This window comes from Phaethon aethereus (genome assembly GCF_964289735.1).
Source record: "Phaethon aethereus genome assembly, chromosome: 20".
NCBI lineage: Eukaryota > Metazoa > Chordata > Aves > Phaethontiformes > Phaethontidae > Phaethon > Phaethon aethereus.
In genome coordinates this window covers 9,683,797-9,708,085 of record NC_138596.1, presented here as the reverse complement: position 1 = coordinate 9,708,085, position 24,289 = coordinate 9,683,797, and the positions used below count along the sequence as shown (strand labels likewise).

General features: G+C 47.8%; 1 protein-coding gene across 1 annotated transcript in view; it reads left to right on the top strand.

Annotated features, from left to right (window-relative positions):
* Nucleotides 1-96: 96 nt before the first annotated feature.
* GPSM1 (G protein signaling modulator 1) overlaps nucleotides 97-24,289 on the top strand; it is a gene marked incomplete at its 3' end in the record, with an annotated part of 81,972 nt that continues 57,779 nt past the window's right edge. The window contains exon 1 of the mRNA XM_082008913.1: nucleotides 97-374. Coding sequence (XP_081865039.1) covers nucleotides 316-374 — 59 coding nt within the window. The 5' untranslated portion in view covers nucleotides 97-315. The remainder of the gene's footprint in view (nucleotides 375-24,289) is intronic.

The window sequence follows — 24,289 nt, the reverse complement described above, 5'->3', positions numbered from 1 at the left end:
ACGTGCTGTTCAACGCGGGGACAAGCGTGACCCGCGGCCGCCGCGGCGCTCCCCCGCGCGGAGGCCCGGGCGGAGGGTGCCCCGTCCCGCCGCGGCCCCGGGGCGGGCGGCGGCGCCGAGCACGCCGGGCCGGGCCGAGCGCGGCGGCAGGGCCGCTGCCCGCCGCGGGGCTGACATCAGCCGGGGGAGGGGCCTGCCCGCGAGTTTCTTTGCCGGGTGCATCACTTCCCGCCGCTGCCATACTCCGCTGCCCGGTGGCGGGCTGCAGCCGCCCCTGCCTGCGCCGCGGCGGGCGGCTCGGCGGGGCCGGCGCCCATGGCGTGCCCGCCCGGCGGGGACAGCCCGGGCTCCGCCGCCCGCCGGCTCTACTCGAGGTGAGCGGGGCCGGGGCGGGCGCTCGGCCGCGGGGGAGCCCGGAGCCGCGGGGCCCCTCGGCGGCCGGGGGGCAGCGGGCTAGGGGTAGGTCCATGGGCGGAGAGAAGCTGTTGCACGCGTGGGGACCCAGCGAGAGCAGAATGAGAGAAGACGGAGGGAAAGGACGAGGTGTGTCCTGTGTGGGGCAGCTCTTGCTTCGCGTACAGGACGGTGGGTGTTGAGGTCGCTGAGAGGGGAACCGTGGTTTTCCTTGGCGCTAGCCCGGAGTGATCAGCTCCTCTTAAGGACCCTGGTGCTGAAACCTTGGCTGTGCTGGACATTTGCGTGGAAGGCTCTTGGTCGCGCTGCAGAGACTTTAAGTCTCATCTTTAAAATTGAGCACGACAGAAATTCACACAAGGCTGGAAAAAATAGCTTCAGGCTATCTGGTGTTCATGAAAATACTGTATCTTGCCCATTCTTTTCATTTAGGTAGAAAAGTCTAAATTGGAGTTGATTTAAGGCCTTAGAGTATTGCTTAGTGCATGTTTGTTTATGCTGTTCATTCTCACTGTGTTTTATTCTTCCTCTAGCAGTCTGAAGTGGAGGTAATGCAGTATCTGGGCTAGAAGGCAAAAAAAAATGCTTGAAGTATATGAAATATCATAGCTTTTCATCAATTCTCTTTGCGTGCTTTGCAATCGTTAGCACTGCAGCTAGTGGGTTGTCTAGTTTTAATGAGTATTGGTTCATTAGGGCAGCAGGTGCTTCTTGTTTTCTTTGTATTGTATAGCAACTCCTGGGAAAATGAAAAGAGAACACGGGGTTAAAACCATTGGTCTGCCTACTCTGGTGGAGCTAGAGCTGCAGAGAAACTCACTGGCTTTTAATCAGATGGGATCTTTTTCTTTCTTTCACTCTTGTTTTTCTGGAAAACACCTTGGGGAACAGACTTTGGTCACTTTGTGAAGGAAGTCATAGTGGGGGGCTGTGTAACACTACCATGTGCCTCTGCAGCACAGTAAATGCTGCTACCAGCTGTTTAGTGACGAGAGAATAGAAGAGAAATGGGACGTGCCTCTCCTGTGGCTTAGCCTGGCTCTGGCAGGGTGTGTGGTGTTAAAATTCCCTGCAGTGCTCTTCAGGCTTGCTCTGCAGGTCTTGGAAGTACATGTCGATGGAGCCTGTCTGTCTTTACTGCACTGTTAACTGGAGTTCTAACTTAGAGTTTCTTCCTTAACTTCATTTGTATTGCAGTGTAGACACTTCTAGCTTGAAGCAGATGATTCTCAACTCCATCCAGTAGGCATATCTAGGGTGATAAGTAGGACCTCAGGTGACTTCTGATGGTAAAGCCATAATGACTGGTATCACAGTCTTTCTCAGAGTGTTTTTTTGTTTGTTCTGTTTTGTTTTTTTTGCCTAGGAGCAGCAACTCAGGTGTAAGAACTGCAGAAGATGCCTGTGCAGGGAGTGCCAGACCCCTTATCTGGGAGTGCTTGGGGAGGTAAATTCCTTCTAGGAAGAGGGATGGGGTGGGAGGAAGTGTGCCACAAAGAAAGTGTTTGTTCATTTTACTACATCCCTTGGTATTTCCCTAAATTCAGCCCATCCTAAACAAAGGCATCTGCTCTGTTGTTGTGCTCACAGCAGACAATCTGTGTGCTGACTGAGCCAAACTCTTCTATTTAGAGAGACCAAAGCCGGGAGTATCTCTGCAACAGCAATAATACTCTGCATGTGTTTTTTAGAAAAGAGGTGCTATACATCTTGTTACATCGGCTCTTGCTAACCTTTCTGATGCTGTTTATTTCATCGCTGTTGCTACAGCAGAACTGTCAGTCTCGAGGGGGACACTTACTGGAAGGACAGGGCTTTGGAAGCAGTTGAGCAGTTGTGACTCTACAGGGCTAGTATCGAACGTAGGGTCTCTGGCAGGGCTGGTTGGAAGCATTGAGCTCTGTGATGACACCCTGCAAACTTGAGTGGAGCAAGTAGTACAGGAACCAGAGCTAATGCTTTACCTTCCCTGGGTCTTTGATCTGGTATTAACTGAAGTGCATTCAATTCAGCTATGTATAACCTCTGAGGACTTTTGTCAGACAAAATCTGGCCTGTGGGCGCTGTGAAATACCTGCTTGCAGCAGGTGCCCTGATCTTCTCCGCTGCTGCAGATACAGTCTCACCTTTTTGCGCTGGCTGGCTGACCTTGAATACGTAGGAAGCACCAAGTCTGTCAAACCGTTCCGCTGGACCGTGGTTCCTGAGAGTGTGTGTGAAGCTCATGCTGGGGTCAAGTGTGCCAGTGTCCAGAGAGCTCCACTGGATTTGGCTGGCCCTTTGCTTTTAAAACGCCACGTGAGATTTCTGAGTCATGGACATGTTCTGGGAAAACCATTGCTATACTGCATTGACATCACGAGTCATTACTGATCCCGCACATTAGAAAGATGTGTGAAAGAACATTAGATAATGCTGCAATCGGACCAAAATCATACAAATCTGACATGAAAACTCAGATAAAAGCATGTCTTGTTTCTCCCTCCTGGGCCTTCCTTTCCCTTCCCATGCTCTGTGTTCTCCTGCAGTGCTATGTATTTTCAGTAGAGCTGTTGGCTTTTGCAATGTTTACTAACTTCTCTTGATTGTGCCATAAACAGCCTCCATCTCGCTCATTAATGTCACTACAGTGGGTACCTGACCTGAATGTGCATCGGGCAATTAGAGCGATCTCTGAGCACCATGGATCTTTCTAGAGAAGGCAACTTTCTCCTGTTCTGATGGGAAAACTGAGATGGAAGAGTTGTTAGCCTTCTGACATGGAAGGCAGCAAGAGAGGGTATAACTCAGCATGGCAGTTAAAGCATATAAATTGGTGTTTGTGAAGCAAATTGGGAAGAAAGGCCATCACGGGGTGGACCTCCCTCTGGAATGGTTCCTGTTCATTTTGCACGTATCCAAGGGATCACAACACCATGAAATATTCCGATTGCTTTCCAGCTGCTGGTACTTGTAAACTTTCAAAACTTTATAAATCTGGACTTACATAATGCTAAAAGCAGTGTTCCCTTTTGTTCATTCAAAAGGAAAAGGAAAAAAAAAGTTACATATTGCTTTCTTTTAAGATACAATTAAATCCCACCGCTTAGAAAGAAGGTAAATATTTTGTATCTGCCTCAGAGGTGGAAATTAGTACCACCTCAGCAGTGCTAGTTTTGGTATTTATTAGGAATTTTACTGAAAACTCAAGTGAATAAGCCTTCTGGTGACAACTACTGGTTCTGTATTAACTTGGGCTGGATTTGAGCAGCAGTGTGGTGACAAAGAGCTTTGTGCCCCAGATCCCCTGAGCCTGAGAGTTGGAGAGTTGTTGGCTCACAAGAGGTTGGTGGAGGAAGAGTGCCATTTGCTTGTTCTGTGAGACGGGGAAGGGGCTCGACTGAAGGGATCCCTTTGAACTTGCTAAAGGTACCGCTGAACTACTGCAGTAACGGCTGTTGCAGACCCTGGAAATAGCCGAGTTGGTGGCAGAGTTCAGGAGAGGGATCACACCTCACCCGAGCAGCCAGGCTGCTGGGGAGCCCGTCTGCCGCGCTGCGAGCGGCCCTGAGGCTGCTCCGCAGTTGGTCTGGGCTGTGCGCGCGTCCGGGCGAGCAGTGCTTCGCCGTGCGCCGAGCAGTCAGGCTGAGCCAGGCAGTGCGAGCAAGGAGCTTGCAAGAGTGGCTTTGGTGCCGATGCTTAGGGTAGCTCTTGATGGATGGAGGGGAAGCAATGACTTGTATGTCTTTGCCTTATAAAAATACCTGGAGCTGGTGCAGATGAAGTCTGATATGTAAGCAAGATCTACACGGAAAATACAATGTTTATGTGATTTTAACCTATGTGAGCTTGCAGGCTATTTTACCTGATGTTTGTGTCTGACTTGCAAATTTCCCCTGTTTCCCTGTTCTGATGTTATAAATTGTCACAACTGACCTCTTCTTGTCTCCACGTAAGGATTTTCCTGCTGAAAATGACAGTGTTGCAAGTGCTGTGACTGAAGGTGGTCTGTCCTGGATAGGCAGGTTTGCAAAGTGGGGGCTAGCTGGCATCACAGTGAAAATGTGGTGTTTTGCACCACCAGAAAGCTTTTTTGTCTCTTTACTCCATAGATGAAACTTGAAATTGCTTGCTTGTTACATTTGAGAATGCTGTTTTAGGGCTTTCTAAAAGATTACCATTTTTCTTTTGAAGGCTTACACAGTCTCCATTAGGCAGAAGGATGTGAAAAACAGGACAAACATTTCTAAAATAGCTGTGCTGCATAATAGATGGCCTGAGCAAAAATTATGTGGTAGTTTAGCATGTGGTATTGGTTTTGTTGTTCAAAATGTCCCAAAACAGATGTCAACTCACTCGTAGTTTCAGCATTTGCAAGTAACGTAGTCATCCCAAAGGGAAGCCAAGCAGCACATTTAGTCTCTTCCATGGCAGTGAGTGGAGACCCTTTGCTGGTCATGCCTTGGACTGGGAATCAGTGTCTGGATTTGTTGCAGGTTTCCCCAGGACATTTTGCATCCTGTTTGAGTCTTCTGTGTTTCACCTTGTGGGATGCTGGGAGAGGAGGTCTCTCTTTCCTTCTTCCTTTGGTCTCTGATGTTAAATGGGCAGAGGATGTGCCTTGTACCTTTGCAGTGCCTAGAACAGCATGATCTTCATCTTTCTTCTGACCTCTAGGTGCTGCTGCAATACAAACAATTGTTGTCTTCAGTGTGTGACTTTGACTTTTATGTGTGCACGTAAATCAAGTTGAGATGATACGCTGTTTTTTTCCATGTGCTGACTTGCATTTCACTGACTCAAGTTATGCCAGACCTCCTGCTTGTTGTGCCTTGTGCTTCTGGCGTGAGTGGTGTCTCTCTGGATTCTTTATCCTGAAATACTTTGCATTGTATGAGGCATTTGTGCCAAGCAGACTATGAAGAGAACTTTGGGCATGGGCCACATGTTCATGGGTTATGTGGTGTTTGCTACTGTATCAGCTGAAGTCAAATAAGCTTATGTGACTCATACATGTGTGGTCTGGGTGCACCCCTTGAAGCCAGTTGTGTGTGAGACTAACATTAACACTCTGTTTGGTCACCCCACGGCTGAACAGAATGGAGAGCTGGGTCTGGAAGTGAGGCAGCCTCTGACCCTTCCCAGCTGGGATGTTGCCTGTGAAGCACGAGTGAGCTGTGCTAGCTGGACTCCAGGCCTGGCTACTGAGGTGCCTTTTGCTAGCTGTTGCATTAGTCATCAGATGCATCCCTCCTGGGAAAGTATCTGAAAGAGCTCTTGGCTACCAATGGAGAAAGGACACTGGAACGGGTTCCTATAACCAGGAGATTGGCGGGGGGCTGGCTGGGGCAGTCTTAAGGGCAGAGAAGGTTCTTGGGGTTTGTGGTGGTAACAAGGACCTCTTACCACTGGATTGTGGTGGGATCATGGTGACCAGGTGTTGCAATTTAGCTGCCTCCATGGGTGATGGGTCCTGCTGGATCCAGGCCTTGTCACAGCTGTGGCTGGTGTCTGCAGCATGACTTGCTTATGCCACGTGAAAATCTTGTATGTAATTAACTTCTGTTTTCCTGGTAGATCTAACTAATTAGGCATCTGCTGCCTTTTATTTTCAAAGTAAGTTCGGGGAGCAGTGCCTATTACACTAAAGGATGAAAACTCCTTATGAAGGCTGAGAAGTTGATTTGTTACAGAAGAGTGATTTTAAAATTCCTTTGTGGCCATTCCTCTCTTCAGCCAAATGCAGCTGGACCAGGACTGCTCTGGTGATGATAGCGGAGACTTGGGAGGTGATGGGAGACCAGAAATACGGGGTGAAGGAGACAGGAGCAGGCTACATAGCTCAGTTGGCATTCCCCTCCTCCAGCTCAGTGATGAGAGTGTCCCAGACGTTGGATGTATTCCTGGTAGATTACATAAACCACAGGGGAAAGCCTTTCTTTCGTGTGTGCCATGAGGATGAGCAAAATCATAACCACCAGCAGGAGGGATTAAAATTGGATGTGTTAGTAAAAGGCTGGAGAAACAGTTTCTTTCCCTGCTGATCAAGGCCTGCAGACTTGGAGGGAAACATCTGCAGTACACTGTGCAGATCGGAAGAGATTTTTTTTTTTTTGTGGACTGGGGCTAATAAAATGACTTTGTTTTTTAAATGAAGCTCATCAGGGTGGAAGATCCTGCCTGGATTCAAGCCAGTAGGAGTGTGTGTATGCTGCCATTAGAGCAAGATGTCTCCAGCCCTGAAGGCCGACTGCCCTGAGGGGTGACATGCCCGTTCCTGGTTCCAAGCTGACTGATGTGCTTGAGATGTTGCTGGTGCTTTCAGCTGGAGGTGAGGACAGAGGAAAGGCAGTGGGGAGATGGCAGTCCTGGGGCAGGGAAGATCTTCCCTTGCCACTCTGCAGGACCACCCTGCTGCCACCTGCCCCGAGGTGGATCTGGGGTGACCCTGGCTTGTGTCCTGGCTCCCCTGCACAACTGGTGACTTCCTAGCTTGTCCTATGGCTTCCTGCATCCATGCTGGTTTAACGTGTGCCTTAACACACAACTTCATTACAGCACCATAACCACATGCAGTTTGTGTTCTCCCTAGAGCAAATACTCATATGTCACGAGCCTCATTTCTCTCATTGTGTTCCAGCCCTGCTTTCTACTCTGGGCTGCCCTGTCTCTTCTCCAACAGATCAGACCTTCTGTCACTAGAGAATATAAACTGTGTTTTTTATGCTGGTATGGTTGCTTTTTTGCTGCCTTGTATTTTTGTGCTTTAGGTGATGTCCAAACGTGCATTCAGTCTTGCTTGAAGAACAGGTTTGAATTCTGTTAGGTCTTAAGCTGCAAGAAGCCACTAGTAGCAAGTTTCCCAAAGTGGAGGGATGTATCTTACTTAACTCTTGATGCTGTTCTGCTTTAAGAGCAATTTTATCTCCAAATTACTGCTCAAGTATACCTAATTTCGCCACCTCCCCCCTCACACACACCACCCTCCCCTGCTGCGTGTACGGCTTTGCTCAGCCAGCCTGGCTTCCAGAATTCAAAGCCACTTCCCTGTTATAAAGAACATGCCAACCAAAGCCATGAAACAAAAATTCCTTCTGTGTCTGGGCATGCAGGCTGCGTGGCCCAGCCACAAAGTGGGGCTGTTGAATTCTGGGCCTGGGCTATTTATATTGTCAGTGGTAAAGCTTTCCATTGACTGAGCCGCTCCTTCCCTAAAGATACTTATAATTAAACGTTATTTGACAGATTTGACTTTCTAACTGGCTTAGATTTAACTGGTATAAATGGGATATTTTTTTCCCCCCACTGAAAGCTGAAGAAGTAGGAATAATCTTGTTGGAAGGGTAGTTGCACTGAGTCACAGCTATCTGTTATTTAATGAATTAAGCTGATAGAGTGTAAAAAAACCCAAAACAAACCACACCAAAAAACCCCAAAACAACCAAACCCAAACAAACCCCACAACCAGAAAGGTAACAGTCCTGCCAGTGCTTGGTGAGGAGAAGAGGAAAGGGACACCAGCTGCCTCTGGCCCGAAGTGCAGCAGCTCTCTAAACAATGCCCAGCAATGTTATGCAACTGCCTAGGGAAGGAAGTGAAAATTTATCATTATGGTGCAGTTTCAAGGGCAATATGAAATGAGCAATTTGCAGCACAGCCCTGTACTTGATTGACTTAACTAACTTCTCCTGGGATAAAATGACAGGGCTGGTAAGGGCAATAGCTGTGGCCTCTGCTCCCACCAGGAGTGGAGCACATTCAGTTGTAGAAAGAGCCGGTATCTCAGGCATTGAACCAAGAGCCTTCCAGTGAGCAGCCAAACCAGTGTAATGGCCTGATCCTGCAAGTGCCTGGCTGATCCCTGTCCCATTGAAGCTTGGGAAAGGGGGAGCAAGCATGTGCTGAAGCGTCTCATTGATATCCGATTGCTTCCTTATTTCAGCAGAAGCAATAAAAAGATCCTTCTGCAAGGCCCTAGACATTGGAGCAGCAGTACAAACCCTCAAGGAATTAATTGGAAGGCAGTGCTACTATCTGATCATTACCTTTGGGTAGAAATAAATAGCTTAAAAATCTTCTGCTATTTCCAGTTTTCTTTCAGCAAGAGGATTTTGCCCAAGGATGACAGGCACTGGAACCACAGGCCTTTCCTTTCTACCACTGAGATTAGAAATGCTATATCTAAAGAAGCTTCACCTTCTGGTGCGAGTCAGTAGCTCTGTGCTAAACCTGAAGGAATTTTGAATGAAGAATATTGGCTTGGCTTATCTCCCCTCATGCTTTTCTGTTAGCTTTTGCACTTACACCCTTTGGAGCAGGCAGAGGGGCTCTTCTCTGCGAGTTTGGGCTAATTCATCTTTTCTCCAGATGCTGCAGGACAAAGATTAAGAAAATGGGGAAAACAACTACGTTATACTAATAACATAACTTGGTGTAGGAGCCATTTCATGTTGAGCCCTGGCTCCACCTGAGAGCAGATGTTTTGTCTTGGAAGGTTCTTTTAAAAATGAATGGATAAAACTTAGTTCTGCCAGTGATAGATGCAGTTTGCTCTCTGAGCTGCAGAAAATGACGGCTGTGTTATGCTCCTGGGAAGCAGCTTTGAACAGGCGTTGTGCGACGGGGCTCTTTTCCTGCCCTGGGGATCCAGCTCTGTTTCCCTCCCACGGCTGCCAGGCAGCAGACCGAGACGGCTCGTGCGAAAGCGCTGCTCCTCTGAGCCCCTTTCCTAGACTCTTTGCAGAGCTTGTGTGGACGTGGGTTCGGCTGCTGATCTGTGATGAGACCTGGGGTGAGTTACTTGACTTGCAGCCTCGCTTGTGTTTGCCTGCCCTGTGTAGCCTCTGGAGGAATGGCTTCTGCTATAGGATTGCAGCAGATGCGGCACAGCGACACCGGCTTTGCCATGCCACTTGCAAGTGTTATGGCAATGCACATAATTAATAGATGTGTTAAGTTCCCTAGGGGAAGCTCCAGCATGCTGCTGGGACAGGCAAGTGGTCCATGTGTGTGTGGTGGAGTTTCTCCATGCCTTGATTAAAAAAGGTGCACGGCTGTGCATATTTACAGGTAGAATGGAGGGGATTGCTGTACCAAATGGCTTTGCCAGGTTATATCTTTCCGTGACTGCCTTGACGCTCCTGCCATTTTGCAGACCCCCGGGCTATATTTGCTCTGTGGTGGGTATCCCAGCAGGTGCCTTTTCTGAGCGTTCGCGTCGTGCAGCACGCAGGGGCTTGGCTGGTGGTGCCTTCCTGGGCACTTCGGTGTAAATTGCTACCATCTCCTGTGCTCTGGCTTGGAGCAGCTTGAGTGCAAATGAGCTGTGGGGCAAGTTTCTCCTGTGATCCACATTGCAGAGTTGAGGTTGTTCTTTGTGCGTTCCATCTGTGGAGCATCCATTCGTGCCTGAGGAGAGCTGGAAAGTGCTGATTAATATTCATATTTCTGGGGCTATTTGTTAGTTACTGTTATTCATGGTTTGTATTACGGTGCTGCCTCGTGTCCCATGCTGCTGTGCCAGACTGAGTGGATCCTGGAAGGGTTGTATTTGTTCCAGGGTTTGAGTGCTTAGTAAACATCAGTATTTTATTGCATCCTTCCTGGGAAATACTGTTCCTGTTTCCAAGGGTGAGAAATTGTATAGTCTTCAGGGTGAAAGAGAATATAGGTGGCAAAGCTGGGAGCTGAATGTCCTGACTCCCACTCCTTCCCTTCAGCACTTCCTTACCCACGTCACAGTGAGGTTAACTGTGAATTGGAGACCTTGGCTTTGTCTTTTACTGAACTGTGCAGGGCAGCGCAGCATTTGCATTGCACAATATTACAATGGTTCTGCTGTTCTGCTTAATGTGGGAGGGAGCAAAAGGTTGTTTAGAAGGAAGTTACCAGCTGGTGAATTAAGTACCAGGTTATGCCTCTTTACAAGGTGCGTCTTGCAAATGTGGTGGGAACACTGCAAACCACAGGCCCCAGGAGAAGAAAAGGAGCAGCCTGGGTGGCCGTGGGGTCTGGTCACCATGAAAAGCCCAACTCCAGGTATCGGCTTGAAAAAAGCACAAGGGCAGCCCCAAGTTGTTAGAGTGCTCAGGCATTTGTGACTCTGTGTAGTTATCTGTTTCTTGGGCTTTGCGAAGAGCAGTTAATTTAATGGGAGAGGGACACAGGGAAAAATGTTGCCTACCAGAAAATTGCCCGCAAGTTAAATCACATAAGAACGGAGCGGAGTTCCTGGGTGCCCTGCCTTGGGAGGTGGTTGACTTTGGGGTATGGTGAAAGATAGCGAGAGAAAAACACACATCTCTCTATTCTTACAGTCAGGCAGGAAGATGTTGGGATCAGCAGTGGCTGCCAGTGCATTGGGGAGGATCCCATTGTTACTGCACTCCAGCTATGCTCTTGTAAAGTTACATCACAGCTGATACTGCATCAGAAAACAGCCTCTTTTTTAGCAACTGTCTGCAGAGATTTGCATTGAGAAAATGGCATAGGGGATTGTGTCTTGCTGCAAAACACAGAGGCCATCAGATCTGACTTGATTACTAGCCAAGCTTTCTGCAGTATGAAGGCAGGAACATAAACCACCAGTGATAAAACAAATGAAAATATCTAGCATCATATGCAATGTGTGTTTCTCTTTCCTTTCTGACAAATAAGCCCTTCTGATTTCAGTGAGGAGTAGCTTGCTTGGGAAACCCATGGGTCAACATCTCATGGCGAGTGAACAGGGACTTATATAAACGCAGATGAATGTCCTGGAATCGTGAGACTCCACATGTGCCTTGAGGCTTTTTCTGGCCTCTGAGTTCGAGTGTCTGAGCTCCTGCGCAGGTCTAAATAATAAAACATATGAGTTCACTGTGACGTGTCCAGAATTTTAAGGCTGCAGCCCTTGGCCAGCTCTTGTATCAATTGCTTCCCTCAGGGCTGTAATCCAGGAAACTGCAAGCATGAACTAGTTGATTGAAGTCTCTGGTTTGGTGCTTTCCTGCGTAAAGCCACGGGAGAAAGGGAGGCTGACGTGGTATCTGCATGCATCCCTTTCATGTGCACCACTGGGAGTGCAAACAGTAAAAATGTGCCAGCAAATACCACAGGCTCTGCAAGGAGATGATGTTTGATAGGGAGCTTTGACAACATGTTCAGGTGTCTAAGGAGTTAACAATGAAATGGTTGAAAATACCCACTTTTTCCTCTGCTGTTCTGGAAGAAAATGAAAACTCACTCTGCAAAATGTACATTTCCTTCAATAAAGCCATTCTCTGGCATCAGTGGTTTTGGCTGAAACTTGTCATCAGTCATGCCATTGAGTGAGCATTTTGCAGAGAGTTGGGTGAGAGATCAGCAGGGGAAAAAGAAAGCCTGCGAAAGCTGGATGTGTGTCTGAGACGCTGGCCTCCAACAGAGGTGTCCTGCCATGCCGTAGGTCTGCAGGAAGGAGTGCCAGGACCGTGTGCTGGGTCTCTGTCCTGCTGCGTGGCTGATGAGCACGTCGGCTCACCAGCGAGCAGGCGTCCTCCATTAACGCGGTCTATGCTCTGTGACTGGACTGGTCCTGTTTGCAGCATCCAGGACTCTCCCTGTCCCTGTTTTAAACCCAAATACACAGTGACACGAAGATGAGGAGCGAGCAGAGAAAACTGGTGTGTGTCCTGCCCTTAGGTCCCCCCGCTGAACAAAATTACATTCTCCTGTGGTGGAAATCTCTCTGTCTGAAGAACCGGGGTGAGGGTCTGATCACTGTCATTTCAGGGAGTCGTTTCAGGTTTGCTGAAGCAGAGTCAGGCTCCAGCTGTGCTTGGTGAAGCTCCAAACCCATGTGCAGAGGCAGAGCTCACCTGCCCAGGGCCGGGGTGGCTGTGCTAACAGCAGCCTTAGGAAGGGAAGGAAGGAGATGCTGTACAGACCTGGCTCCAAATGAGAACTGAGTCATTTGTCAAGGCTGATGGCTCTCTTTTGGAGCTGGTTGCCTGAGGCTAACATAGCACACAGACAGAAGACATAAAAATATATCTATCTATATACACACATAGAGGAGAGAAAAGTAACAGCTCAAAACATGTGACTGGAATTAAAATTAAAAAAAAAAGAATTCCTGATTAAAGCCATGTGTGTTGGAGGATGTAACTGCTCCTGAAAGGCTTGTAGAGGCTGTTTGTACAGCACACATGCAGCCACTCCATAATGCCCTGGATTAAAACAGGCAGGCTTCTCCAGCACACGAAATCCATGTGGAAGCAGTGTTGTTCCAGCGTGTCAGCCCTTATGGGCTAAGGTGAGGAGCTGTCTTGTCACCTGTCTCGTCCTCCCTGTCGCTGCTGCCTGCACTCCTGAAGTGCGTTTCTCCGTGCAGCCTGCTGTTGTGCTGTGTCTTTCTTTCACTGCTAGATGATGATGTCTCTATGCAGGAAGAGAGATTTTTTTTTTTCTGAAAAAACATGCATTATTCAGAAGTCAGGATAAACGAACACCCTTGATTTAGGCATGTGTGTAACCCTGATGTTATATCCTCCCTTCTTTCACCAGTGTAAGGGAGGAGGGGAGCAGTGAACGTTCAGCCCGTGTTCTGTATAAAGCCATTGCGACCTCTGAGGTCGCAACAAGGGGCTAACCTAAACCTGAAATAGGTCTGTGTAGAGATCTCCACTCTCCATTCCTGCTCATTCTGTCTCCTCAACTATGCATTTCCATCAGGCAGGTAATACATGATATAATATTAATCTTTTGGCTCCTTCCCTTGTACGTGCACAGTTACAAACACTTGCCCGCGCCAACGGGACTGTGCAGCATCAGGGAAGGTGAGGGTGAGAAAGAAATGTGGAGGACGGGGGGAAAAAAAAAAGGAATCAGAAGTTAAAGCCATGAAGGACATGGCCTTAGGAAGCTCGATTTGGAAAGGATGTCTCCTTCCCCAGGATATTGGGTTCTGCCTCCGACCCAGCAGGCAGTATAGGTGCGGTATAGCTGTACAGCAGTATAGCCACGTGGCTGGTTGCCGCTATGTATAGCGGAGGCAGAACATCCTGGTAAGCTGAGGGCCTGCTCCTGCTCTCGGCTGGCCTGCGGGTCTCGCCTGGTGTCCTAGGGTTGGGAGAGTGTCTGCTGTGGCATAGCAGTAGCTGATTCGTCAGATTGGAGGGGGAAGTGCTGAGGTTTGGAGGGAGTCTAGGATCTTTTGCTGGAGTTGGATGTGCTGCAGGCCTTACCCTACTTTGTGAGGAGAACAGAGGAGGTGCTTTGGTATGGAAAAGATTAAAAATCTGATGCTTCATCCTTTTATTCCCCTTCCAAAGGCTCAATTCCAAGAAACGTCTAAAAGAACATAATTTTGTGGGTTTTTTATAATAAGTTTTGCAATTTACTTAAAAAGCAAATCATTATATGGACTAACTCATGATTTTGTGATAGCAGTGAGAAAATTATTAGGGGGAGTATTAGCATTCTTGCTGTATCCAGGGAGACTTTCCAAGAAACAAAATGTTTATGCAAATTCCTCTTATGGAAGAACAGGACCAGAATCCATTTCACAGATGCAAAGATGTACCATGCTTTGACTTACGTGGCAAACTCATATAACGATATCAGCTTGCCTGCTATTTACACACATGATTGAATTACACTAATACTACAGTGTTGGAGCAAAACCTGATGTGGTGCTGTGTCAGGGAGGAGCAGGGTGTTGCCTTCACGTATGTGATTTGTACACACATTCAGTGCAGCAGTGCCAAGCGTTTCCAGGGTAGATGGTATCCGTGGAGCTATACTAGGACAAAAGTGCTAAAAATCTGGGAAAATGCGGTGGAGGACTGAGCCACACGATCCTCTGGAAGAAGTGAAACCAGCTTGCAGGATGCTGGAGCTGCAGGGTTCCCTGCAGAGCCAGCAGACACCCGCCACAGGTTGTGTCGCACAGTGCTAGACGGTGGGTCTGTTCTTCTCAGATTAGCAAAGCGGAGCGTAATTCGCACCTTGCGTGCGAGCTGCGTCGCTGTGAGGCGGTGGCCTGGCTTTCTGGGAATCCTGCCACACTGATTTATAGGCTTGTAGATTAATCTCATAGCACACATAGATTTTTCCATAATGCCATGAAGAACCCAAAAGCACTTTTGTTGCTGTTCTGTTGAGTCTGGGTTTGCACAGAGGAGCTGCAGAAACTGTCTAGAGATGCTGGCAAGGGCCCCAGAGGACCCCTGGCTGGAATCTGAGCTCCCCGGAGAGCCTCTGTTTCCTGTTTTTTTCAGATGTGGAATATTATCTGTAGAAAATCCAGAAGGATGCTCTGTGCCTGTGCAACAGCCAGGGAGAACAGCAGTGTCCTGCACCTGAGCTCTTGCACTGTTTGCCAAGGCAGCCTTTTAAATGTGTGCATATGTCTGGGCTGATTTCCGATTTTTAGCACCCCTGAAATTTTCAGGGAGAGCACGACAATGCTTTTAACAGCTCTCGGAGCACGAGACGGATGCAGGAAAAAAAAAGTAGAATTGGTGCAATCTGCTCTGCTACAGCTTTGCTAACGAAAAATTGTCCTAGTGTCTGGTGTCGCTTCCAGCCTGGACGCAAGCTTTGCACGCCAGCTCTTTGCGACCTCAGAGAACCACCATGTCTCTTTTCCTTTGTGGCTTTTTTTTTTTTTGTGGCTGGTTTGGGCACAAAGGACTGTAATCACTGAGGGAGGAACTATCGTGTGCTCTGGCTTGATGTTGCCCTCTTTACTGGCTTTACTAAGTGGAAGTTTGAGAAAGGAGTTGCTGCTTATTTGGATTTGCTGGACTTGATCGCTTGGTTCCCGCTAATTGCTCTTCAGCGAGTTCAGCAGAAAGTAAAGGAGGGCCAGGTTCATGCTGTTTCTGTCACTAAGATCACATCCAAATCCCTTTCGAGTGTGAGTGTTGGTGCAGAGCATCCTGAGCAGTCTCTCGGTGAGCTGCGATCGCTCAGCACCTCCCTGGCTCAAAGCCTGGATGGCCCGGGAGCATGAGATCTGGCGTGTGTGTTTTCAGATAGATCCCAAAGGCCACTCTCTCTTGGCTTTAAATACTTGGCCTGGGGCTAAAGGGAAGGGGATGAGACAGGAAGGGAGCAGAACCAAATTGGCTGTTGGTTGCTGAGGAGTCGGTAGAAAAACTGTGGTGTGAACTTTGTCATCGTTGCGTTTTACCCTGCGTCGCCATGACAGTCCGTTTGCCGCGGTTTGCGTGGGCACGCGGGTAGCAAAGGGCAGCGTGCGGGGAGCGTGTGCAGCCTCTCTGCTGCCGCGGGGCAGACGCAGGGGAGCTTGGGGATGAGGCCGCGCGTGTGGAGGGGGCAGGGGCAAGGGGCTGGGCGGCTGGCATAGGCAGAGGTGGCTGCCCGGGGTTAAGCATGATATTGTCCTCAGTGTTGCTGGGACTTGGCAGCATCTTTTCAATATGCAGTTGTTTTCCAGCTGCAAGGCCATGCTCCATGGCAGGAGCAATTGGCAGGTTGAGAGAAGAAGGGTAAGGGGGGGCTGCAGCTGGAGGGGTTTCCAGGCAGCTTAAACTGAGGAAAGACTTGGGCCTGTGGCCTCTATTTCTGGGAAGACAAGACTTGCTTTCACTTGGTTGCAGAGAAGTAGTCTGGGTGTGCAGGAAGGGAAATGGCGTAAGGCCCCTCAGCCTGTGCAGTCCCACAGTTGTGGGGAACAGTTGTGCTGGGTGGCATCTGTGGGGCCGAGCCTGACCCTGCTGGCAACGGCGGGGGGTGGCAGGAATCCTGAGGCAGGAATTGGGGGGAGGCTGCGATGCCTTGCAGGCAAAGCAGCCTCACAGCTTGAGTCGTAGGCTGCACGCTCGCTTTGTCCAAGTGAGCTGGCACCGCTGCGTTGTAGCTCCGCTGTGGCCCCTGAGGACTCGTCCCCGGCTGTGAAGAAGAGGGCAGGAGGGGCCAGGCAGTCCCCTCATTCTGGGAGAGCAGCTGGGCTGGGGTCCAGGCTGGCCCCACGGGTGCTGGCTGCTGAGCCCCAGCTGTGTGTCGGGGCTGTTGTAGAGAAGAGGTGTCCGAGTCTGGATGTCTCTAGTCTCATTTACAGTGCTTCTGAATTTGGAAAGAGCATCCCCCAAAGCAGAATTCAGCCATTTTCAGTAACAAGTTTGGCATGAATGAACCCCTGTATTTGGTGAGTAATAGAAGTTGAACAGCATAAATAAAATGGGCAATAAATAAATTGGCTGTTTTCACTGTATAGCTGTTGATAAGCTGACTATTTGTTTTTCTAATGTGTATCGTAATTGTAACTCAATGTATTTTGTAGCAGGAGCAGCATGCTGATTTAAATCACAGCATATATTTTAGTGAGAGGATGTGTTGACCTAATTGCCAAAGTAATGTTATAATGAAAAGCCATTCAGACTGCATGTCCTCTCTTGCCCTCTAGTTTCTGGAAGTGACTGAAGGAAATAGCACTTCACTTCTGGTGAAATCATCCCAAGAGTGCTGTTTCATTACAGTGTGATGGATTAATTTCACTAGAAGGCACTAGCATTGTACAAGAAAGCAAAATGCTTTTGGAAAACTCAGGAAGTTTCCCTCATTGTGCTGAAATCACAGAGTTCATTTCAAGTGTCCTCAGTGACAAAATCTGAATGCATGAAAACATCCTGATGCAGGGACTGGCTTGCTTGCTACTCTGCGTGGCAGGTTTCAGATGTTAGAGCTGTTACCTTTGACTGTGGTCTGCAGTTACGGGGGTGAGACAATCTGCTGACAGCACAGATTGAGCATCCTACTTTGTGCCTCCTGGAAAGGAAAGCGGATCCTCAGGCAGGAGCATCATGAGTTCCCTAGCATTTGGCAAGCTAGCGCTGCTGGCCTCTACACTTATTTTCCTTTGGCTCAAATGGCGGATGGTGGTGGTTGGGTTTATACCCTGCTGATGACCCATGCGAAGAGATGATGATCCAGGCTCTTCAGAAGGTTTCATTCTCAGTCTTTCTGAAAGTAACTTTTCCTGCACAGTTCCTCTTCTGAGGCATCTTGATCAGTTTTAGTGGATTTTTTTTTTAATTCAAGAGTCAGAACATGTTTTTATGAATCAATTTTCATGTTGGTATCTCCTTAATCATAATTTCCTTAGACCCTGGAAGGTATTTGCATCTTATTATTTAAGTGCTTTAAAACTCGGCATCAAGTGAAACTATTAACTGAGATGAGATGAAATTCACCTTAATCCCATCTGAGCTTTCTCAAATGCTGCAAGTTAATTACATCCCATCATGATCCTTTGATATTTGAGTAATTTTGGAGCACAAAGGCTTAAATTTGTGCTCATTGCCTTTTAGAGGTTTCATTCCTCAGATGGCACAGAAAAATGTCATTGCGTTCTCTGTTCATGCTATGGGTTAAGCTGTGTTTGTGGGAAAGATTTGGTACGTGGATTAAAGATAATTTATTATATATAATAAATATATATATTTATTGTATAATGTGTATAATTTATTGACAGCCCAATCCTTCCAAGTGTAGACCAGGTTTCTAGAGGTCATGAGTATCCTAAGCTCCTGGAGTTGGAGGCATCTCTTTGGGCAGGGTTAGATCTTCAGTGATTGTTTGGCATCATGTTGAACTGGTGGCATGAGCTGTGCGAGCATCCTTGCCTGGGTGGAAAATGATGTACCTCGTCCCCAACAGAGCAGCTCTAGTTTGAGTGGTTCACTTGGCACTTGCAAGGGAGGACCTGGCAGAGGCGCTAGGAGCCAGGGCTCCTGGGTTCCTTTCCATTCTCTACAGCTTACTTATTGTGGGCAAGTTATGTCATGCTGTATCTTAGCTTCCTTTTCGCAAAATGGGGTAATAGCTACCCTTGCACCTTTGCAAAATATTTTGCAGTCCTTAGGTTGAAAAATTTCTACATGTACCAGTTCAGCATCATAAGTTGCTTCACAAAATGCTACTAAAGCAGCAAATAATTCCCCTCTGCCTTCAGTTCTCACCGCCCTCATGGATCAAAGCCACAGAGGTGGTCATTCTGCATGGTCCTTGGTCAGATGGAGAGTTGTGTGCAGCCACAGGGGACTTGTGTAAGCAGGGGAGTGCTGGATGACTTTTGCTTTCAAGCAGGCAATGAGGAGTTTGAATTTGAATTTCTGACAGTGACGCAGCTTGTTGGAGCCATTGTGAATTGAAATGGGGTCTTATTCATCTTTACTAATAAGAGGGTAAATGCAACTAAATACAGCTGTCTTCCTCACTGTCATTTGGTATTTATTAGCAAATATGCAGGGGAATTGAATCCCTTGTAAGTACTCTGCAGCTAATGGTGGATAGCAATTAACTGAAATGACGACTATTGAGCAGTGATGCTACCATCAGTGAGTGGAAGAGGAAATCTGGAGCCAGCGCACAGACCCAGCGGCTTCCAGAACTCCCTGTAGTTTTCCCCTCTGGATTCTCTGTTTCATGCCCTTATCAAAAGACTGCAATGAAAACTGCTTCATCTTGGTACTCCCTGGAGCTCCAGCTTGAACAAACACTTTTCAAGCAACTGTAAGTGTGTGTGTGTGTATATTTTATTATTTTCAGTTTGGGGGTTGCTGGAAGGACTCACTGCAATACTACTACCAGTGAAAGTGTGTGGAATGGAAACCTTTGTCCTTCCAGATGTGCTGGTGACACAGAGCTGCCTCTGCAGCACCTCGCATGCTTCAGGAGATGTGAAGGAAACTGGCCCAGATATTTGGAACTAATTCAGAAGCTGGGAAGGACTGGGTGCAGCATTCATTGTTTCATCTTTGGCCATTCCTCTCCAAACAAGCAAGAGGGTTTTTTTTTCCATCCCCTCGTTTATAAGGTGACATGTAGGTCAAAGTGCCCCAGAGGTTCTGCCCTCCATCGACTGGAGGGAAACCAGCTTCTGTGTGCTGGTTTCAAACTACCAAAAGTAATTTGTCAGGCTAATTTCACATATATCTTGATTTGTTTGTCACTCTTCCCTGCCAGCCTGTGTTTGATATGGCACCTTGTGGGGAAACTGCTTGTCAGGAGGGGATTAGTGCTTGGGTTGTGACATGGGTGGGAAGCGAGGGGCTGTGCTGCAAGCGGAGCTGTCAGCAGGGTGGAGAGGCATTGCTGGCTGTGTTGCCCAAGAACTGGTCTTGGGAGTGAGCTAATTGAGTATTTTCATTAGTGCCCTCCCTGCAAAATAGAGCAGGTTGCTAATGGGTGTGTTGATGATAGGGGGGTATGAGCAGTGCAGAGGAGGATGAGTATTGAATAGGAGGAACTGAATGATTGATAGGTCTGGTGTCATGGCAATGTGATGATATTTAATCATGCAAGCACATGTACTTAGGAGCTAGTAATGAGATTATCTTCTCAGAGATGGGAGCCCAGCATTTGGGAGCAAGTGAGAGAGAGAGGCAGCTGTGTATGTGCTGGTGATACGATGACGTGAGCCCCCAGCCTGTTGTGGCACTTTACGAGGAGCAAGGACCCTGCCTGGAGCAGAGTAGCCAGAGAGGATCTGCCTGAAGCACATCGTGAGAGTGCCCCAGGCAGAGAAGAGCAGTCTAGTCCGGCTTGCAGTGCTGGCCCAAGGTTAAACAGGTGTAAGTTCACTGTGAATAAATTCGAGCTGTGCATCAGGAGGATCTGGGATAGCTTTCGTCATGTGGGGAAGCCCATGAAAACACTCAGACCCTCCATCAACACAGCATGGGCTTTGGCATAGGAGAAGCATGAGCTGGTTCATGTGGGATGCGAGGTCCTTATGTCGTGTCCCATAGTGAAGGGGAACCATCCCTGGGGAGTTCGAGCAGCTCCTACCTGGCTGTGTTACCTTGTGGTTGAGTGTCATCGGCTACTTTTCCTGCACGTACAGGAGCTGTGCGAAGGCTAGGAGAGGAAATTACTAAAGGGGAGCAACTCCCAGCTTGATTACTTTCTTTAAGGATGGTGCTGCCAGTTAATTATTTAAATGCATATTTAGTTAGTTAAGCTGGTGAATATACATTTACACTGAGCACATGATAAACTTGATCCCTTTTTGATTGGGAAAAAATGTTTAATTGCACCTGTCATCAGTGCTCTGAAATTACATTTATTTTTGTATAAAATTCAATCAGATTGCAAGTGAGATACTAAAATGTGTTGCTTCATTAATTCCTATCGATAGATATACTGAGGGTTTTTTTTACTACTGTTGGTGTTCTTGGTGGGTTTTTTTTCTGCCTTGTCTCCTGTCTAAAAGCTCGGGGTTTATTCCTGATTTTAGAACTATGGCAGCTCTGTTTTGGGAATGGGTTTTGCAATCGCCCCCACTAATATGAATCAAATACCTATAAATATCTTTGGGTTTTTTTGTTGTTTTTTTAAAAAAAGGCAGTTTCACCTTGCAGGCAGGAAGAGGTTCTTTTGCCCTGTGAGATTTACAATATTTAAGGCAGCAGGCAACTGTCTCCTAGCTCTGTCTTGTGTCATGATGATTTTTTGCATAGCTTGATGGATTTGTTGGCAGCAGGATAAGTGCTGTGAGCAAGACAGTCCAAACAAGGCAGCCCCGAATGTGTGGAAGGGAGGGTTGGCATAATACAAGTTGAATTGCTGGACACTGTATGGTCTTCTGTTTTTCTGTCTGCCTGGAGCAGATGTGGCGCTGAGGTGCAGACCTGAGAGGTGGGATGTCACTGTGTCCTATTCTGGCTTCTGTGGCTGTTACCTCCTGGGCTGCAGAAGCTGCAGCAGCCCTGAGCTTCAGGTCAGTGGGTAGCCCATGATCCAGCAGAATAGCTCCTGGCTGAAGACAGCCTGCACTGTTATTTTCCAGCCTAGCAGTGGGAGGACAAGTGTGATGTTGTCCATGCAGTGTTATTTTCTTGTAATACTTGGCAAAGGAGGTGCAAAGATTTGGGGAAGAGCGGTGTGTTGGGAGGTCTGACTGTAGCTCTAAGCTTCTGAACATGTGTTATAAGTAGTGTTCCCCCTCTGGGGACCTATATCATCACCCAAATCCTAATTATAGTGCTGTTTTGACAGCAGTCATGGTGATCATTGTTAATGGCACTGACACCTTGTGCTGTTTGCTTTGTTTTTTGCTTGGCAGTGTTCCTGGCATCCCCAGCACTCCTGGGACCTTCGCTTCCTTCTCCGTATTACTGTGTTGCTTGAAAACATTTGATGTGTGAGAGTCCTTGCATTTTTCCTGTGCATCTTTTGTAATGGAACATTTTCACTCTTAAGGCGAGGCAGCTGAAAGGCAATCTGTGATACAGATCATCATTAGCTGCTATCTGACAGTGATGGATGACCCTGGGAAATCTTGTTGTTAAAGACAGTATCTGCTCTTCCTGTTCTCGTGTCTTCCTGCCTTCAGATCAGTTATCCTTTAAAGAAGTTAAGAGGGAGGGTGGCCCTACCCTGTGTTGGATTGGGAAGATACTTTCTCATCCCTGTCACTGCATGGTGGAAGTTCACCCTTTTGTGCCTCATGTGAGTGTCAGAACCAACATCCATTCCCAGGTTTGATGTTCACAGCCGTCGCATTGATGGGGACCAAGTGATCTGCCAGCATTATGCCACTCATTCCTCTGGCAGAATGCCGTGCAGATTGCCTAATTCATTTGTGGCCAAACATTGGGTTTATATTTGGCCTCTTACTCTTTTAAAAGATTTGTGCTTTTTGTTGTTGTTTCTTTTTGAAATAACTTTTGCAAAGGATCTTAAAGTGCTCTGTGAGCCCCCTTCATTGCAGTTTTACAGATGTGAACATAACTCAAGGTGCAAAGGAGCTGTGGGACTTGCTTAGTGCTCCAGTTGGGAACTGATGCTGGGACTCTTTGCTGCATACATCTGTACTGTTCTGATTGTTAGATTACAACTGGTGTCTTCAACACTTTATTCTTACGTGGCTGGACTTGACATGACATTGGACGTGAGGGCGATCTGGCTGTGACATCTGTCACCCCATTGATCGCCAGGGTTGATTTGGCTGATCTGACTGGCTAGGCGGGTGTCCCCTTCCTCCCTCACTGCTCCATGTGCGTCCCTCCTGAAGCTGTGCGCTCGGTCGAAGAGGACGACCTTCCCCGACAGAGGCGTACCGTTCATCGGTCAAGGGTATACGGTAACTGCACTCCCCTGCTAGAACCTCCAAACAAGCTCAAGGTCCATTTGAGGAGAATGTAGGGTAGTCAAGCTTCCAAGACTGCAGACACATCCAAGTGAGGCACTGCATGGGGCAGTCTGCCATTGTTTAAAAAAAAAAAAAAAGTGTTCAAAAAACGTGTGGATGTGGCGCTTCAGGACATGGTTTAGGGGACATGGTGGTGCTGGATTAATGGTTGGACTTGATGATCTTGAAGGACCTTTCCAACCTTAGTGATTCTGTGATCTCCATGTATTCAGAACAAAACACTTCGCTGTACGTGGTGCAGTCTTTTGGTCTGGGACTTGTTGTCAGACCTTCCTGGCTGCTTGTGATGGGCCTGGAGTCTGAGATGTGGCTTCTACCAATACTTGGAAATCCTGCCTATCTAGAGGAATGCACAAAGCTGTGTGAGTGGTTTGCACTGATTTAGGGCAAGGCTTATGAACAGGGGCTGCTCCAAGTGAGCATCCCCACACTGTGTCTTTGTTGAGACTCAGAGGCAGGGACATACCATGCTGTTAGCTAAAAGGTTGAGCAGTGGGGGAATTGTGGTAACAAGCTCTAGCATCTTAGCTGTAGAAGTAAGAAAAGCAGCTCATGTTCTGCAGTGTCTCTATTCTGAACCACACCATATGGCCGAGCCCAGCACCTTCAGCTTGTCAGCAGTAATTTGCTGGCTCAGGAGGGACTGAATCTTCTTGTCTGGTATTAAGACGTGAATAGTAGGTGCTTGGTGAGGTGATACAGGCCCAGGCATGTTACCTGTGTGTCAGCAGAGGAGCAACTTAATACCTGGGGGGTAGAGGGCTGTGTCTTCTCAGATGGGGATGTTTTGGAGCCCATTTAAATGGACAGGGATATGCTTTGTGGGATCTGCCTTCTCCTGCTTTTCCCTAGTCTGAGAACTGCTCAGATAATTTCTGGAATTTGCAAGGCTTCCTGGGAGGCAGATGGATGAGGCCACTTTGGAACCTGTCAAACTAATGTGTGTTTCTGCCCAAAGATGACCCTCTTTTGGAGCACTCCTCACCTGACAAGGAGAGGTTCATAGCAGCAGAAGTCTTTCCGCTCTTGGAGCAAAGGGGCACCAACAGGAATAGCTGATGCGACCACAGAGGCAAAGTGCTTTGGGAAGAGAACGATTCAGAAAGGAGGGAGATGCTTGCCTTTGACTCTGGCCATCTCATGGACTCCTTGAGGGCCCATTTTCTTCTTTGGGCAGCGCCGAAAATACATGAATGAACCAAGACACTCTTGTTTCTGGATTTCAGCTGTGAACTCACCTATCTGGTAACTGAAACCAACAGTGGATGAAGGATATTATATTTCTTAGAGGAAAAAGGACATTACCTTCTCTAGGTCTCTGGAAACAAAAGCAATGCTCCTTTTCACTTCCCTTTCAAGGGCAACATATGGAGAGAAAAAGAAGCGTCCCAGATAAACAAAGTTCAAGATTCCAGCAATTTATTGGTAACGTTGCCCAAGCAGATGGAGTGAAAACTGGAGAGCGGTGAATGTTGTGTGAACAGGAAGATGCCATCAGCATCTTCAAACCCCTGGATCCTACTTGTGAACTTCAACAGAGACACCTGTCTGCAAAATTGTTCCAAGTAGACCTCGTCCCTGCTGCTTCCTTCTGCCAGTGGGCTTGGAGCTCTGGGTTTATGTTCAGAAAATGCATAACCTGCAGAATAAGAGGTAGGGGAGGGCTCAGGCATGTGGAAGGAACTGAGGCTGTGACTGGAATCTGTCTATACTCACTGTTTTCCCTTTCCTTTGCCAGCCTGTCAAGGTGGT